Genomic DNA, 19,413 nt, shown 5'->3' on the forward strand with positions numbered 1-19,413 from the left:
GGTCTGAGCCATGCAGCTTGAACATCAACTTTCCTGCCTTGACATACACCCCATCCACAGCTACCCTTGGCGAGACAAACCCCCCAATCCCCCAGTGAGGATTTTATTCCAAACACATGTTGCAAATGTTTGAAGTGCCCGCTATCCTGGGGTTTTCTTTTTCTTTTTTTCTAAGTGAAACCCACAAAACCGAAAATACTTTGAATCCCGCCTAAGTGCAATTTGTGAAGATGCAACATTGCCTACCCAAGTATAACAGAGTGTTGTGCAATAAAAATTTTACAGATGTCCTTCTGAGGGGAAAAGCGATTTTCCCTTTTCCGGTCTTACAGGAAGCCTGCCCACACGTTAGAAATACAAAGTTAGTATATATAGAAGCACAAATTAGGCATCTTGGAACGTCTGCGTTTTCCAACCACAGAGAAACGCAGGAATTACTGTGAGAGTTCACATGCCCAGATACACTGGATTAGAGGAGTCTTTCCTCTCCGACGGTCTGGTGGGGCTGGCAGACGACTCAAAGGAAAAGGGAATGGCCTGAAAAGATGTTCTGAACCGTCAGCTACCGAGGGTCTGCAGTGAACTTATGTTCTTGACAAGGCTGCCGACTGAGACAAGGTAAAGAAACGTGGCCAAACTTTTACGTCTCATTTTAAAAAGAGGGTACTTTTCTCACACACTAAAAGATTCTTAGAAGATGTGTCAGTTTCAGCTTCCCATCGGTCGTTTATCTGGATAATTAAATCCAGGTGAGGTGGATAAATATTATTACAAGGTACCTAAAAAAATGTTCATTATACTGGCAGAAGATTAAATAATCCAACACGGTTCTAGAAAAAATAAAGTCATATCCTACTGACCCCTTGAGGCTTAGTTTTAGGACATCTTTAAATTATTTACCATGAACACCTAACACTATACTTTTAATTTTTCCACATGTATTAAGTTTGTACTCGTTACATAAAACACTTTCTGCTAGGAATGTAAAAGGTTAAAACTCCAACTCACGTAAAAGCTTTAAAATTTCTCTACTCCCCAAACAGGAAAAAAATGATAGTCTGTCCACTAAGGTTCATCGAGAAAGGATTCTGTTCAGAGGGCCACGGCACCCCTCGCTAACCGCACACCCTTTCCCTAAGGGTTACAACTCACTCCATCTGTAATCTGTATTTATAGAAGATGCTGACCTCAGGGAGGGAGGAAAGCAGGTCTGGCAGAGAAAAGCCAGTCTGCACTGAACCGAACACAACTGCAACTCTGATAAAAAAACACGTCGGTTTGGAGAGTGAACGCATCACGTACAGATGGTGGTGAGGACACAGATGATGATGATGACGCTGGAACGGAAGGAAGAGCAAGAAAGAGGAACAGGAGAAGGAAGATGAGGCAGAGGAGAAACGGCTACCGTAATGATTCCGATGCAGTCACCATGAGCCAGAGATTGTACTCAATATTTTATTGGCATTGTCTCGCTTAATCGTCACAAGGACGCCATGGGGCTGGGGGTCTTACATCACTCCCATTCAACAGTTAGGAAGGGATCCTTAGAGGGACCTGAGAGCACAAGCCTACTTGGCGACAGTCACACGGCCAGTAGGTGGCAAGGCTGGAACTTGAGTGCCCTAGTTGCTGAGCTAAAATCTGTGTAATCCCTAGGTCTCCCCATCCATATGACGTATGTAACGATAGCATTTATTCATGTCCAATTGAGTGAGTACGTTGGGAGGGTGGGTCAAAATGGCACTTGCCGTTTGGTGACAGACAACCTACCTTGCTTATAAATTACCGTGTGATTTTAATAGTGATTTGAAAATGCAGTGGGAAATGCTGAAGCACAACCAACCTATGGGTGCGATGTCCCCTAAACACAGTGACAAGGAACAGTTCCAAGAGCCACCAAGAGTTCTCCAATGCCCCGTGCTAGTTCGTACTCCACTGGAGGCCCAGGATGGGGGGGTTGCACACATGGACCACCGAGAGGGGATGAGGGCCTCAGGTGTGCAGAGATCCCGGCCCCTCAAATGACGGGGAGAGAATTCAATGGGCAAACCGTTAGAACAAATAGGCCAAGAGCAAGCTGCAAGTTGGACGGCACAGACAGAAAGTTAGCAGTCACCTGCCTACTTCGGGCAGCTGTCCTGACCAATTAACTACCTCACCAATTAGTGGGCATCTGGAATCGAAAACACAACACAAATATGAGATGGGGAGAGTTGGAAAGTTGTGTTCCCATCGAAGGGCAAAAACAAGGCAGGGAACGTGTGGCGAATAATCTGGACTTGATCGTTTTTCAAAAGTAAGCGTACTCTCCGGGAATATTAATATAGGTCGAGAGTATGTACAGTCCCTCCAATTTTCTGCATGGATGAGATCTAATGCAGACCCATCCACAAAAATACAATGTAGAAAACTTAGGAATGCGCTCGGAGAAAAACCCTACCCACACTGTTGTAAACTCTCACTCCGAAAATAAAGGAGAAATAAAATAAAACGAAAGAAACCTCTAATGAGGGAAGGAAAGGAACATACACATTACACCTCCTCCTTATTTCTGTATCTGTAAAAGTAACAACTGTAGCCACAGGGCCGATAAGCACTTTTTAAACAGAGAAGTTGTAGCCTTTTTTGAAAGCTAACAAGAAGCCAAACCTTTTCCTCCATGCCTCTGACCACTTAAAAAAAAAATCTCCCTCCACTGAAGAAAATAATGTATCTTCCATCTTTACCAACAATATACTCTCGTTGGGGGGAGGAAGAAGGAGCATTTACTGAGACTTAAGGTTGTGCGAAGCTCTTTGATCTGCACCCTGATGAGTGAACATTCCCCTCTGCTTCAAGCCAACTAATGAAGGGATGAAATTAGCTTTTATCCTGGGCACTTTCTTGAGCCAAAAAACATGCACTAATCAGCTGTCCTCACTCATCAGTCATCTGGCTAATGACCTTTTGCCTTAAAACACTAAAATTTCTGAACGATGTGGAAAAAGGGAAACACAAATCAGTCCCCCCTCCCTGGAGCGCGATGGATCAACTGGAGCCGGAGCCGGGAAGGTTAAACAGCAGGTCTGTATCCTGGCAAGGTGATAAATCTGTAATCAAGAGCTGCTCGCCTGGGCATCTCGATATGAACTTCATTACTCCACCACTGAATTACATTTTTTTAACTAGAACCAGGCCAGAAATACACTGAACCCTTAGATATTTTCCTTTACGTTCTGCCTTGGGAGAAAACCATTGTATAGGTGTGTTCGGAGCCCTAATTAATTTCTTAAACTTTCTGAGTGATGTAAAAGGAGCTTTCCGAGGTCTTCTGGTCTGCTGATTGCAGAAGAAAGTAGAACACATAGAAAAATCTTCCATAGGAAGGAATTCAGCCTTGGTTGGTTAGAAGAGGTTTGTTCCTCCTCAACAATGAAGCAAACAAACAAACAAACACAAATCATTGAAACGGGGAATGGCTGCCATTAAAGACATCTGCTAATGCCTCCCACTTCCATAACTGCCCCCCTCTACCAGTTTTCCTCCAGCAGCATCTACTTGGGCGGAGCAAATCTGGTTCTAGTTCCCGGGAAAGGTCCATGTGGATTAGCCACAGATGGACACCTTCCTGACGGCAGCCCTCCAGCCCCCTCCGAGGCCTGAGCTGCTTAGGGATGGAAGGAGATGGCTTTCCCTAAAAAGAACGGACAGGATGTGGGAGAAGTAAGAAGTAAAGCAGACAGTAAATTAAACGTTTGTATAAATTCCACTGTATAAATTAATGCATGCCAAATACCTCATTAATTAAGCGCACGCACACACGTGCCCACACACGCCCACACAGGCAGAGCCGGCCGTAGCTCCTACAGCAAGTGCCACGGGGAGGGGACCACTTACGGTAGTGGGGCTCCATGTAGCCGTTCCTGGGGTCCATGGCAAACACAGCCCCGCGGTAGGGGACAGAGGGCTCGGCCAGGTGGGGCAGGGACCCATGGATCTCCTTCTTGATCAGCGAGGCCCTCTCGTCACTGGACGTCGAAGGTTCCTCACTGATCTTGCCGAGCCCCGGGACGCTCTGAGGCTGCATAGTGACTGCGTTTCTTCTCTCTCTGTGATAGGTCTGTCCAGGACTTTCATCCTCTGAAGAAGGAAGGGAAGTGGAAACTCTGTGAGCACTCTGAGAAGCCATCAGCTAGGGCTCCCTTTCCATCCATCTCCCCCCCGCAAAAGAAGCCTATTTCTCATTCTTGGCAACTTTGAAAGCTACACCACGACGGGACGGTCTCAAGCCAAAACTGCTTATGAATGAGGGTCCAAGATACAGATCGAAGGAGGAAGGGGAGCAGGAAATGAGCCTATTCACTTGAGATGTAGGGGGTCAGCAAATTCTCATCCCCGGTTTACAGCCGAATCTGCCAGGGAGGCTCAGCGGGGACTCTCCAGTATCCCCGCGGGTCCCACATGGAACTGGAAGTTTCACCAGCCTGAGGCTGTGGATGTCCAGTTTCCCCTGGTCTGAGGAAGCCAGGCCTCCGGGTGATCTAGGAAGCGAGGGACCTCTGTTCCTCAGAAAAGGACCCGTTAGAAAGCGATCCCAAAGTTTTTGTGATTTGGGGGTTTTTTTAAGTCAGATTTGTGACCCACTGAGAGATTAAACAGAGCCAGACATGGGACAGAAAACCCATTGGTTCCAAGGGATAAAGATGCCAATCATGGAAACCTACAGTGCCCCTTGCAGGACACTTCCTGCTTCAGCCCACAGAGCAGAGCTGAGAGCTAAGTCGAAAACGGGGTGAGGCCATGGGTGTGGAGGGCATCAGTTACGCTGGTCTACATCCATGCTCTGGTGGGCTCCAGACATCACTTCCAACATGTAAGCAATGGCTTGCTGAAATACCAGCTCGCTAATACTTCTGCTGCTTTTCATCTGTAAGAACTTTCCATCTGTCCACTATGATTCTCCGCCAATGTGATTGGATGACCTTTCTATAATAGCAGATCAAAGAGCCGAGGCATAAAATCAAACTGAACTGGTGATCGGAACCCACAACTAGTGGACCAATTCATCTGTCAGAATCATACACACACTCTAAACTACGCCCACACGAGCTCTGTGTTTAATCCACAGACTGCTCTGGCAGATAAGTGCTGATGGAAACCAAGCTGGTGGGACACTACTTAGACACCTCATCTGAAAGCTGTTTCCTGTTCCTGATCCTAAAAACAAAAACTATATGTGGGTATAAATAATAATACTGTTGTACTATTTAGATGAGCAGATTTTGAACTCATCTAATCTCAACACACAAACTTCTCTTCAAAGTATCCCATAAAGCAGGTATGTCTGGCTGAGAGCCTCTAAAAAAACAGAAAACGTATGCTTTAACAGTTTCACAGCTCTTTTGACAAATTCAGAAGAATAGCTATAAATTTGAATGAGCGTGAAAATACAAACTACAGTAACAACTACTGTTTTGTGATGACTAATAATTCGAACTACCTAAAGCCAGTAGAAACTCTCATGTTTCTGCCTATGTTTGGGACTTGAAGAAATAAGCAACGTTTTCTTTTTTTTTAGCCTAGCAAATGACTTCCAAAACTGAATAGGCAATGAGGTATGTTCTGGACTTTACAGTAATTTTGCTGACTACTGCTGGATAACTGTGAAACATTATTCTAGTGTTATTTTGTGCAGATCCTCACCCCAAAACCTTGTAATGATGGGATAAATTATAGTTTAATCTATCAAGTAACTACTAAAAAAGAAAATGGTGCAATCCCACATTTTCACCCATTGATCTTTACAAAAGCAATTCCAACCATGCTTTTGCTAATTTAAAAACAAACTCAAAAAAAAAAAAAAACCCCTACATTTTAATTTTCCCTTCTGACTAATACTTTTAGGCCCTAGGCCACTCTCATACTTCATTAGCAGTAAAGTTGCAGACTACAGAATGAGGGTTTGCAGTGATGTAAAAGCAGAAGGGTGTCAAAACACTTCAAAACTCTTAGTCGGTTTTATAAAAATTCCTATAATGCACAAATGACCAAAGTCATGTTTTCCACTAATTTGCGCCTGCCCAAATTTCCAATTTCAACCGTAGAGCACTGAGGTGCAAATTCTGTAGAATGGACCTTCATTTGGAAAACCAGAAAGCCCCTATCAAATGGGGCTGCGACACATAATTAGCATTCTCTGGGCAAGATGACTAACCAAGCCCTACTAATCTGTTCCAGGTTTAAAACAGGATTCCCTTGACTTAATCTTCCTAGAAGAAATTAACTTTTCTTCTCTTAAAACTGCATCCCTATAACAGAGTGCGTTTCTTCGACACGATGCCTTTACGGATGAGCATCTGAATCCAACTTCACGAATCACTGAGTAATTGGCATGGTCTGATCACAGCCCTCCCACCTTCTCCCCACCAGTGGGAGAAGGAAGTCGTGGGGCGGGGTAAGTGGAAACGGGGGGTGACTTTTTAGCTAAAAATTATTTTCTTCATGAGCGTTAACACAACATGTGTGAATATCAAATTATAACAAGAAATCAGCAAAGTTCAAACATTTAATACTGAAAAAAAGAATGAATTCCCTTAGTAAAGTACAATGCAGGCCAGAATTTTTTTTCACGTGGAAACTTTCATCAGACTGACTTTTACAAGAGTCAATGCTCCCAAATTTTCACCTACCCTCCCCCTCCAGAAAATTCCAGCAGACGATTATTTCATGAAGTTCATCTCGTGTACTGAATTGATTCTGAGGGGCATTCAGATGAAAACTTGACAGTACACACAAACAGCTAAGAGGCTTGAAAGCATGCACTCTACAGTGGAAAGGAAACTTTCCAAGCAATATTCCTGCCTGCTCTTATAAATGTAGCAACCACTTCAGCAAGCCAGAAAGACGAGAGCTGTCTAATCTTGCTCAGTTGAGCTGAGTTGTTCAATAAAGTTTGAGAGTCAGCGCAGACGGGCTACGCCAGGCCAAATTATTGACAGAAACATACTGTCCACCATGGCAACAAGTAGAAGTCGGCTGCAAAAATGTAAGCAAACAGCCCAGTCCTCCAGAAGCATCTGCCAATGGACTTGAACAGCCAAACACAAGGCGACTGTTCATGCCTCTCTCTGTTCAACAGCTGCAAGCTCGGGGGTCACACTGAGACATGCAATTCACTAAAAGCTTCAGGAGAAAATTATTTTCAAAACTGTCATCGGGATCCCACTTGGGACCCCCTTGCCTTCTGTAGATCTGTGCTCCAGTGGAAGTTAGGGAATTCCTACCCCCCTAGGGAGAGCTGCCCCTGCATCTCACTTTAGAAACTGTCCCAGATCTTCCAAGCTCTTCCAAAGGCAACCCACATGGCATGGGACACGCTTAGTGCCATAAACTCTCAAAACTCAAAAGTGGCTTCGTGGCCAACATTGCTGAGACTGTTTACAGGGACGGTTTAAAGGAAGTAATCGTGTTGCCTGAAGCAGGACTCAACACACACGCCCGTGCACGCTCACAAACTCTTGGGACGATTTCTCCTCGCGACCCAGGAAACAAGCGCTCTTTCGCCTCGGACTGGAAAGAACAGTTTCAGAGAATTCTTCGGTTAGAAAAGTAAAACCCTGCGCTGCCTGACTAACTAGGAACACCTCCTGTCCCCCTGACCGAATTAGCGGCCGAGGAACTCCCGGGACGTACACGTGCTCACCTCTTTGAAATGAACATGGATTTTAAGCTGTTCCCTGAAATCCCGTTTTAACAGCATCACTCCTCTCTTCCCCCAAGACACAGGAGACACAGAGCAAAAGAGAACAAATACTTACAACTCGTCCCAGGCTCTGGCTAGCTACTTTCTGCAAACTTCTCTTGGTGGGCTTTCTCTAGCGGTGCAGACCCTCGAGGAACATTCTCGGTGTCTCCCTGCCCCCCTGAGCCTTGGCCCTCTCCCTCTCCCAGGCAGTGCTTGCTCCCATTAGAGGAATTAAAAGTGGTTGGAGCCATGCTAAATTTAACAAGCTCATTAGTATTCTTTCTGAGTGCTTCCGAGTGAACTCTCTCTATTCAAGCCGCTCTCTCCAGCAGAAGGGTCAGGCTGGCTAATCATTAAATCAAACTAATGTCACCCTATCACAATCAGCCCGAGAGAAGGAGGGTTTATTATTTCAGTTTATGCTAAATAAACGGTTTTACAAACGGTCCCCAAGCAAGGTCAACAGCAGCTTCAATTACAAGACAAACTTAACAAGAGTTGCAATAAACCAAGGATCCCGTATTGACTTAAGAACAGGCTCGATGCCACATATGGCCACTAGCAGGGTTGTACAGGAATGCATACTGGAAAATAAAGGAAGAGGGGGAGCTTCTTTCTATGCCAGAATTTGCCACTGCACAGCGATTGCTCATTCACCTCTCTCCAACCAGCTAGCTGCTCAGCTCAATTCACTCCACACAAAGGCTGGAGCCCAGACCTCAATGGACCGAGGGAAACACGTTCAGAACTAGGCTCTCTATTGTGACTGAATTTCTTAACATCTTTTCAAAAAGCGGAGAATGCCTTGAGGCTAAAGGAAGAAACAGGCTAATGGTGAATTGGGAATTCAGAGCAAATTTCAGAGCCCTTTCCTCCTAGCTTTTGAGGTTGAAAGCAAGCTCTTTCCTTTCAAGTTTCAAAGTCCTTTTTCCTCCTGCAGTGTCACAGAAGGATTTGAAAAGAAGGTAATTGTGCTCGCAGTCTCCCTGATCAGAGCTTACGTCCTATTTCTGGTATTTCGGAATACTTCTTGCAATAATAGTGCATATAGCTCAATCCCTTAACCGGCCTGCACTCTGCAATTGCTCATTAAATGAACAATTGCGGGTATAAAATGCCTTTTATGTTCAAGGTCTGGATATAAGATAAGCATTCTAGGACTCTAAATTTGGTTTACTAAGGAAACTCTCCATCATTAAATTACAAAACTGAAGTCAGAATATCAGGTTTTCCAAGAAAAGTGGCACTCAGATTTCAGTGAGCCCAAAAGACAGGGCGGCTGGGGAGAGGGACAGAAGCCACAAAATGTTAAGGGGGGGGAAAAAAAAAGACTGCAGACTCGGAAAAGATTTCGAGGCGAATGGGATTCGAACAAGAAAATAATATTTCCGTGTTTAATAAGGTCTGCGTTTGTGAAGTCTCATCATTTCCAAACTGAACGATATAATCAAGTCGTCTTCAAATGGATTAAAACACAGGGCTGAGGCTCAATCAACACGTAGAGGGCTATTCCTGACCCCTCACCAGCAGACGTCACCCCCTTCCTTAAGAAAATAAATAATCCTTTTCCACTACAGAGCGCTTTATCTTTATATCATCTCACTTGATCCTCACCAGAACCCAATGCTGCAGCAGGACAAGGTGTTAGGTCCAGTTTCCTAATCAGAAACAGGCAGCCACATCCCTGATGAGTAAGTGATGTAAGAGGAATCCCAGCCACGCCTTACTGAGGCCACAAAGTCCTGTTAACAGGACAAGAGGTCTGCTCCCAGGCGGTTTGGGGAATGATACCTGGCACTTGTATGCACTCCCAGCCTCCACCCCCATAACCATCATAAAAGGGGGGAAAAAGTAATTACATTTTGATGCACAGACATTTTCAAACCTTTGATACTCTCCTATCAAGTTTTTATCACTTAAGTCTACTCCTGGGAAGCACCCAGAGGGTGCCAGTGACAAATCCATGGTGAGACGTCCAACCTCAGGGTCTTAGTACCATGAAGCATCTTATCCCCACAGGCGTGAAGACACACACATGCCCTATACAGGCTACACACACACCCTTTCACACGCTGAGGCTCAACCAATGGCATCTGTGTGTTACTGCAGTTTTTAATGTGCTCCCACAAGCCTGGGGCCCCATCTTCCTCTTCCGAGCAAGAAACAGAGCATCATTTTCTGCTTTCCTCCCAGGAAATTGCCCGGCTGTGTTTGGAAAGAGCATTATTTCATGTTTTCCTATTATACATTGGTTGCATCTTGTCAGCTTTTATTTCTGTGGCTATTTACATTCTGATTTTCTTTGAATAAAAACCAATGGAACCCAAGTCCTCGCCTCCCTGTTTCAGAATTCTCTCTAAGACTTTGACCAAAGAGAGATCAGAAATGAAAGAGAAGAGGCTAAGTACATTCGTAAGCATCGTAGAATTATGCCAGGAAGTTGGGGGATGGGGGGGAAGTTCCTGTAGTTTTTATAAGCAGAATCTTGCCTCTTTCCATCCTGCTTGCAGTGATGCCTAAGCCAGAGGCTGCTCCCTAGAATGTCTTAGAGCCTGGCTTCCAAGGGGAGGAGTAAACAATGCCTTCTCTAAGAACATTTCCAATGCCCTTGGGGTCAGACATCGCCCTTATGCGGCTACACATACATCTCCCATTGACAATGAGTGATGATAGAGGGAGTGGCCCAGATGGATGGGGGAGAGCTCTCCGCTTTGTCTGCAACCTTTAAACCGACTGCAAGGCCTGCAACGCGAGCGGGCTGCTGGGGGATTTGAAGCTTTGGAGAAATTCAAGTGGCAACCCTCCCTCAAAGATCATGGGCTCAAGGATTAACGGGTAGCTCTCTCTTCCCACTTTCATCAACCAGGAGATCCCAAGGGGGAAGGAGAGAAAGTACAAAACGCCCTCCATCAGAGTAGTACGAATGCCATAATTGTTTTAACATTTCTAGAGTTCTTTTTGCCAAAGAACAAAACATAGTCCAGACTGACCCATATCCCACCAGCCCTTCACCAGAAACTATTTGCTCCCAAGTGTAGGTTACAACTGAACCCAAGGCAATTTCTGGCCTCACTTCCTACTACTCAGCTTACAGAGCTCCACCCAGCTTCAAAGGGGGCTCCTGAGATAGAAAGAGTGGAGAGAAAGCAAGATGAGACTTTGGATAAACTGAAGGGCAAACCTGACATGGCTGTTCCAGGGCAGCAGAGAGCAAGCAGCCTCTTGCCTTTTTAAAAAGATCATACAATGAGGGCTCCTTGCCATCTGGAAAATCAGGAGCCGATCACACCACCAGCTTCACATCTGAGGCCTCACCAGGCATGCCCTGTGGCCTACAGGGTTTCCATTCTCTTTCCTTGTGCCTCTCTCTGAACCCTCACCGATCAGAGGTCCACACCCCCGCCCACCTCTGGGAGGATGCTTCTCAGCCTTAATGACACGGACAGCGAAAGAGTCGCTGTGACTTGGTCCAGTATCACCCAGCACGAACCCAACCTTACTAACCAGCTTTCAAAGTTCCAGACAGAAAGCACTAGCCAAGCCCCGCCTGTACATGGGAAGAGAAAAAAAAAAAAAAAAAGACCAAAACAGGCCCCTGAGAGTACCGGGCAGGCTCTCCTATAAAACAGAGATCTTCCTTGTTTTCCTTGAGCTCGCGAAGACCCTTCCTTGCGTTAAGAATTCTGAAATGTCATGAAGCTTCTTCTATTAGCCTGCCATTAGCTGCTAGTCGCTGCTTACACAGAGTGAGTTAATTAGTGACATCAAAGGCAGTACAATAAATTCTCAGGAGGGCCCCAATTTTTTTCCTTCTGCTTAAGAGCGCATTTATGCCTATCTGCGAGTTAACGGTCTCTGGAACATTTAAGTATTAGAGATTTCTTTGAGAACTTAGTTTGAGTGTTTTATAAGCAAAGAATGAAGAGTCCCTCTTCCTTGCTTTGCACCTACAGACCTGAACAGTTAACTTTCCATAATGACATCTGCAACCCACAGTCATAACAGAAATAGTGCGATGTCTGTTCACGAGGCTAGAGGGTCCAGGCTGCTGCTGCCAGTTGCATTCTCCAATGGGACCAAGCCTATCGGTCGCCCTGGAGATCTACCCCAGCTCCTGTCCAGCAGGAGGACGCAGAGGCTGCTCTTCCTTTTTTTTATTTTTATTTTTTATTTTTGACCGCACCAGGCGGCTTGCGGGATCTTAGTTCCCCAACCAGGGATCGAACCCATGCCCCCTGCAGCGGAAGCGCGGAGTCCTAACCACTGGACCTCCAGGGGATTCCTGCTCTTCTTTTAAAGGTAGGCAGGAAAAAAAATCTCTGTGTGTGACAGCTTCTTCTGGCCGCACTTCTGAATGGTGGTTCCCAGGTTCGCGCCCACCCTGGACCCGTCCCTAACATCAAAGTCCCATTTCCTAACTTTTCCACCATGTTTTAAATTGCAGGGGTGAACACAAATTTAACTGGCTTCATCTGGTGTGTGTATGTTGCCTGGTTTTTGTTTTTAGAAGGTGGGGTAATAAGAAAGCCTGAGCATATGGTGGTATTATATTTTTAATAACATTTTAAAGACCATGCTTACTGCATGGGAGGAATCAGACCCTCCAGAGAGTGCATTTAAATATCAAGCGAATATCATTACTGTACTGAAAGGAGCTGGAGGCTCCACCCGCGCTGGGACAAGATTAGGGATGGTGCCAGGGCGCTTGCCTCTGCTGACCCAGCCTCCGGGCAAGGCCAGGGGCTGCCCGGGTCACGTTTCTAACCACAGAAGCTCCCTCTAGCCACTGCCCACTTTGACCTTAGTTATGAAATGTGCATTCGAGAAATCCAAATGAAAATACCACGTTTTGATTCTTCACGCTTTTACTAGAGAGGTCAGCCTACTTCTAGCTACTTAGCCACAAAGGTCTGCAACTTTGGGAAACACTTTCCAGGAATAGCTCAGATACTATGAGTAAAGCAGGAATGGTCACAAAACCTGATCTCCCCCAAAGCCCATGTTCATGGTCACAGCCAAGACAGGATGCTTTGGTACCCCCGCTGCTCTCCCCTCCTCGGACCAACTGGACGGGGCAGACACCAATCACCCACTCTCCTCTGCATGAGACTAGAAACCAGGACACAGTCAGACCTTTCTTCTGTCCTTTTGCTAGCTTTCCAGACACATTCAGGAGAACTTAATGCCCCAACGCCAGGGGAATACATTTTTATATTCAAGAAGTCCCAATAAAAGCGATTAAGGAAACAAAAGACCAATTCATCTACATTTCCAAAATACAAGTAATTTTAGTCTCACTCATTCTTCCGACCAATTCAAATCCATTAACCATGTACCGGTGAAATCCAGCTAATATTTGCTTACTATGACATAGGGAGGGCCTCACCTGTCTTGCTTACTCTTCACTGTATCCTGATCAGAAAGACATTGTCATTCTGCTCATTTGCCAGATAAGAAAATTATGGTACAGAGAAGCTGGGTTACGTACCCAGGTTACACAGCCGGTTCACAAACAGAGCCTGGAGCCCAGGCAGTCAGACTCTAAAGCTCCCACTTAAAGATTTGGCTGTTGGACCTCTCTACTCAGCGTCAAGAAATATAAAATAAATTTGAATTTGAATTCTGATCAATGCCCTAGCATACGTCTGCGAACTTCTCAACCATCCAACTCCGCTGCAGCATAAAAGCCGCCACAGACAAGATATAAACCAATGAGCATGGCTGTGTCCCACTACTTTATTTACGGACACTGAAATCTGAACTTCATGTAATTTTCACATCACATTTAAAAATGTGAAGAGCCATTCTTTGCTCGTAGGCTGTACAAAAACAGGTAGCAGACTGGATTCTGCTACACTGGAGACTAACTACTACCCTAAAGGAACTTACAGCCCTTTGCTAATAAAGCTTGCACCCCCAAACAATGAGGAATATTACAGTAAAATTGCAAAAGCAATAATATTGAGTGTTAGGGAGGATACAAAAGGATAGTCACTTTCTCACACTATTAAAATATTTCCATAATCGGCTGTATCAAATGATCCCACTTCCAGGATGTATCTTAAGGGAAAAAAATTAGAAAAGAAGACAATGTATGTTCAAGGATATTCATCACAGTGTTATTTACAGTAGGGAAAACTCAGGAACAAAATTGAGGTCCATTATCTTATGATAGGATGGAATATTATATCATTAAATACAGTGCAATCAAGCATTTTAATGAACGTAGGAAAGGATTTTACTGAATGCCAAGTACTGTTCTAAGGTGTTACGTGCCAATCCTATGAGGTAAATACTCTTGTGCTTGTCATTATACAGACACAAAAACTGAGGCATATTTATCCAAGAAAACACAGCTAGAAAGAGGCAGAGCCTGAACTGGAATTCCGAGTCCACTCACCCACTAGACTACCATGCCTCCAAATATTTTAAGGGAGGAAGACAAATATATATTTATTTCTATGCAAATTTTTTTAAGTTTAAAAAATGCACCAAGATAGCATGAAAATATTTCTATGGATTATTTTTCCTTTATGTTTCTATATTTCCCAACCACTTTAGACTGCAGATATAGCCGATTTCTTTTACTCTTGGTTTTAATTCTATCCTAAGCATGACCTTCACAATAATTCTCTAGAGAAGTCCAAATTAAGTACACATATATTGAAAAATTATCCCACAAGTTTATCTCCTGTAGTCTTGTTTTAAACTACTTATCCCACCTCTTAAGACTGTAAGTGCCTGCTAGGCTATTTTTACATGCATTAATAACACCTTACAATGATGTTGGGATTTATGGAGATGTCAATAAATTCATTTATTTAAAACTATGCGACTTTTTAATTATTTTGTATCTATACACGAGCGCCTTCCAAACAAGTACCAAAAATGCCCTAACATCACTTCCTGCTAAACTTGGGAACTCAGCTTTCACCAGGGCACCCCCTGAAAGGTATAAAGGGAAAGTGCATTAGAAATTATCATTAAACCATGGCTGTTGCTCATATTCCTGAGCTTGTGCTAAAAGCCAGGTCGTGTGCCAAGTGCAAAGGCATTAATCCCATTGGCTGCTCACAGTCTACCAGGTACTCAGTCCCATCACCCCAGTTATTCAGGTAAATACCCTGAGGCTTAATAAGTTTAAGCAACCCGCCTCAAGCCATCCTTCAGGTAAGCGCCAGGTCTTCGGGACTTTCTCATCTATTATCAATGATGAGTAACTCCTGCAAAGTGTCTACTATAAAGTCTCTGAAAGCTGAGCACTGATTTGCTTGTCATTTCCTTATACGTATAGGTGAAGATGATCATCATTGTTAAAATTATTCTACCTCTTCCTATACAAGTTATCAGGAAAGGAGACTTCAGTCTGTAACCAAAGGACCTGTTATCCAGGGTCTCCAGGTTCTGAACAGCTATTTGTGCAAAGGAATGTTTACCACCATCTTCTGGGGGATTGTGTTGCGGACTTAGATGCCAGAAGCCGTCTGAGTATTTGGTTTGTGTTCAAGTTAACAATAGTGCCAAGAGTTAAAGCTGTATGTAGTTTATGGAAAGGGGCATAAGTCGAATAGTTAAAGAAGCATATGGTTTATAGAAAAGAGGGGAAAACTTGCGCTTGGAAGCAGCTTTGCGTGGATTATTTACCAACAAATGAAAGGCCCGTCACGCGGCCCCAGAGTATACTTCCCCTCCCACAGGCTGGAAGGGAATGCCGAATAAGTCAATAAAACCAGGGTCACAGTGAGCTGAGACCCTCTCTCCCAAGAAAGATGGTTATCGAATTATAGCAAATTTCAGAAAGTTTTTTTTTTTTAATCAAGAACAAAACCAGACTCCTTAAAATGCACTATTAGGAATTGTAACCGTTCCTAAAAGTGCCAGATATATTTCCATCCATGCAATATTCAAACTAACAAGGGTCTTTTCAATTTCTTTTAATGATGGGGTATGCAATAAAAATACAGCAGTGCTTCGTTTAGCCAAACGAGCTGAAGCAAAAAGTACCAAAATAAATAAATAATAAACTTACATGGGCCACTTACCAAAACTAAAATCATTTAATTCAACCTTTTACAGGAGGCACGTGCAGCATTCTGAAAGCAAAAAATTCTCATAACACAAACCTCCACTTAAAAATCACTGCCAGGGGCTGGAACCAGGGCAGGGTGTTATTTCTTTTTCAATTTATTTTTTCAATGTTTGGATATTAATGACATCAACTGCCGTATCGTATATATAATAAGGCAACATGGTATAATAAAAGGAGTTAGAAAACCAAGGTCCCAGACTTGCCTCTAGCATTCATGGGTGTGTGACCCTGGGTAACTTAAATTATATCGGATTGTCAGTTGCCTCACTTAACGGGCAGACAATAAAACTTGCCCTGCTTACTTGCCAGGGTTTCCTGAGGGTTAAACAAAATATGAAAAGGATCTTTATAAATTATAGCATTTATGAATGCCGGGTACCAGCACTAATCTCCTCATTATCTGTTTGATAATCATGCAAAGCAGGACAGTGGGATGCAAGTGCCCTGGGTCAGGAGGTGGATGGCTGAGTTTCCAGGACTGATTCTACTGTTACACTGGTTGAACTTCAGGCAAGTCACAGAATTTCTCTGGGCTGCTGCTTCCCCTTATATAAAATGAGCCATTACCAATCACCAGGCTGGAGGTCTTGGGAGAGAGCAATCGCTGTTTCACAACCACAAAGAAGATCCAAGTTAATGACCTATAATTTAACTGGCCATCTCTTTCACCCACTTTTTTAATGTATCTTGGATCAGGCCCATAATCAACACTTACAAAGTATGCCTGCTTGAAATTTACATTGAAAATATCAATCTCTTCTCTACTTGGTTTGCTACAATGACTTGAGACACTTGAACCTTCCCAAGAAATACATTTGCTGTTTCTCCATGAACAATACTAAAAATGACCAGGCAAATTCTCTTAGGATGATTGTCGGCAGCTTACACCCACTGACTGTTTCTGCATGGCCTGTGTACTAAGAATGGATTGAACATTTTCAAATAGCTGAAAAAGAATTCAAAAGAGGAAGAATATTTCATGACACATGAAAAGTATATGAAATTCAAATTTCAGTGTCCATGAATAAACTTTTACGGGAACCCAGCCAGGCTTACTCATTTTCGTATTGTCTGTGGCTGCTTTATCCCTATAAGAGCAGAGGGCCCGAAGGGCCCATGCAAATCCTAAAATATTTACTAGCTGGCCCTTTCCAGAAAAAGTGTGCCATCCCCTGACTTGCCCATCTCAGGACACCCATCAGTGAAATGATGAAGCACACCTGAGAAATACATACCAAAAATAAGGCAGCACCATTTCAAAGCAATAGTATTGATGCTTCCAAACCTTAAGGTGGGTACTAACATCATCCTACTTTACAGGTGAAGGAAACAGGCTTAGAGAGATGAACTTCCCCAAAGTCCCAAGTCAGTGAGCTGGCAATCAAATCAGTTCCCTATAATTCTAAACCTGACAATGTATATGGTGGGGAAAAGAGGATTTGGGCCTTTCTCATAAACCTTAAGGTAGAAAACATTTCCTGACTTTTCCTTCTCTCAGTGTGTTAAGCACTGGGATAAGTAATGAATTTTAAATAAAAAAATCTGAGATGTGTGTGATTAAAGATCGGTTTCCTTATCCAACTTAGGGTGTGTCTGCAGTTGTTTGAGTTTTGTTCTTTTCAGAACAATCACAAACCAAACAAGTACATGTCGGTCAAAACTGCCACACTCTCCCTGAAAGCTGAAGGTGACAGAGGTCATTTCCCACACATCAAGCTACTTAATGTGCCTTTTTTAAATACAAGGGAACGTGCCCTCTGCTGAGCCAGATATAATCCCTACTGATCTGTTTTTGAAGGCGGGATGACCCAGACTGGCACGTATTTTTGCTAATAAGGATGGAGGAGGAACCTGCAAGCATCAAGTTTGGAGATTTCCTGTTCCCACCAAATTGGGAATCTCCCAATCAAAAGGCAAAAGCAAATTCAGTCAGGGTTCCGAGAAAGTGTTTCAGCAACTTGTGTGAGAAATTGCATCCAGGGGGTATAGGGTTGGTTGAGTTGACACAAAGCATGCAAAGTGGCCCAGGCCAGCCATTCTCTACACTGGATTCATACAGACGCATCCACGTCAAGGTGCCCGTGTGTCCCAGCAAAACAGACCAGTAAAAACGAATGGCTGTTGCCCTCGCAGCCATTATGACTGTGATTTTTCTAGACTTGGAACCACCTGAGAAGAGAAACACAGGCCACAGGGTTGGTGCTGTAGACCAATGGACAGTTAAGTCAATGTCAGGAGGAGACTATTGGAAAGGAAAAGGAGCTCGTTCAGCTGTTGGATGTGGGCGTATAGACCAGGCAGACATTCTTGAAGGAGGTTTGGACAAGATCCGGTTTGGGAAAGTCTTTGCTGAGTCTCCTCTAATTCAGACTTTCAAAGAGGCTGGTCAACTTCCCTCTAACCCCTCGGGGATACATTCAACTCAACAGCATAGTATTAACGATGACTCTGAAGCTCCAAAACCTTGTGCCTTGGGGTTTGAAGGCACCTGTATGATTTTTTGTTTATTTCTTTTTGCACTTTTCTTTCTTCTTTCATTCACATCTTGCTGACACAAGTGGAAATTCCTCTTTCTTGGCAGAAAATCTTTACGTTTCCTGCCAAGCCATTCAGATAAAATTTCTTCCATCCTCTTCTCGTTGTCTGGTCCAGTTCTACTAAAGCTCTCAAGAAGGGCTGCAGGAAACAGCAACCAAAACATATAATCCAGGCACTTTTATTGCCCTGGACAATTTTATTAATTCTATTGGGTCTCTTTAGTCTATTCTATCTTTTGTAGGGAAAGGAAGAAAAATCCTAGTATGGTCCAGCTAGCCAATGTAATATCCCCTCCCTATAAAATGAATGCATCTCACAGTTCATTCAACAGAATGTTAGCAACCACTGCGACTTCAAGCCAGAGAGAAGTTGCCTCCCCTGGGCTCTCAAGCAGCCAGCCTCACAGAGCAATGAGTAAAGGAAGCTCATCTTTATTCGTCTTCCTTCCTATGGATTATTGGCTCTGGACTCCTGGGGAGGCGTGGTCGAGAAGAGGAAGAAGCAAACACTTTTTTATATTTTGAACCTAATCTCCAACGCTACACCACAAACCTGTCCAATAACAGCAGTATTCACAAATTATGGATCTTCCATCAAACACTGATTCTGTGCAATACTGACCTCTTTCTGTAAGAGTCAGGCCATGGTCTTCCTTGCCAAGGGCCTCATAAATTACTCGGAATAAAACCAAGACAGGTGTGTATCTCCACGAACCTGCCTTTCCTTTCATTCTGCTCCTTGTCTGCCCCATATTGAAGAGTGATCTTCCAGCTCACCCTTGACTGTCACACCCCTCCCGGGGCCGGCGAGGAATGTTCATCCGCATCACCAACTTGCCTCTGCCGTGTAGCTGCCTCTGTCTGTTCAGCTTTTCTCCGACAAAGTCTTCATTGGACCCAACACCGCCTCTATCCAATACACCATCTCTCTTCTGTATACACCAGAACCACCGAGCAATAATCCTAAACTCTCCTGACCCCAGCGTCTCTTTTTCTTGACCTTCTGTAGCTTGCACTTGACTCCTGAATTTGTCTGTAAGGTTTCCAACAATTCTCGTTTGGCC

At 44.0% G+C, this 19,413-nt stretch overlaps 1 protein-coding gene across 3 annotated transcripts in view; it reads right to left on the reverse strand.

Annotated features, from left to right (window-relative positions):
* Positions 1-19,413, reverse strand: part of GLI3 (GLI family zinc finger 3) — a 284,176-nt gene that overhangs the window by 186,165 nt on the left and 78,598 nt on the right. For 2 of the 3 annotated variants that reach the window (XM_036864314.1, XM_036864315.1), the window contains exon 3: positions 3,877-4,119. In XM_036864314.1, the coding sequence (XP_036720209.1) occupies positions 3,877-4,119 (243 nt within the window). Of the gene's footprint in view, positions 1-3,876; positions 4,120-7,796; positions 7,860-19,413 lie in introns of those variants that run through there. The other variant, XM_036864316.1, reaches the window with a different exon arrangement.

This window comes from Balaenoptera musculus, chromosome 9, assembly GCF_009873245.2.
Source record: "Balaenoptera musculus isolate JJ_BM4_2016_0621 chromosome 9, mBalMus1.pri.v3, whole genome shotgun sequence".
Lineage (NCBI taxonomy): Eukaryota > Metazoa > Chordata > Mammalia > Artiodactyla > Balaenopteridae > Balaenoptera > Balaenoptera musculus.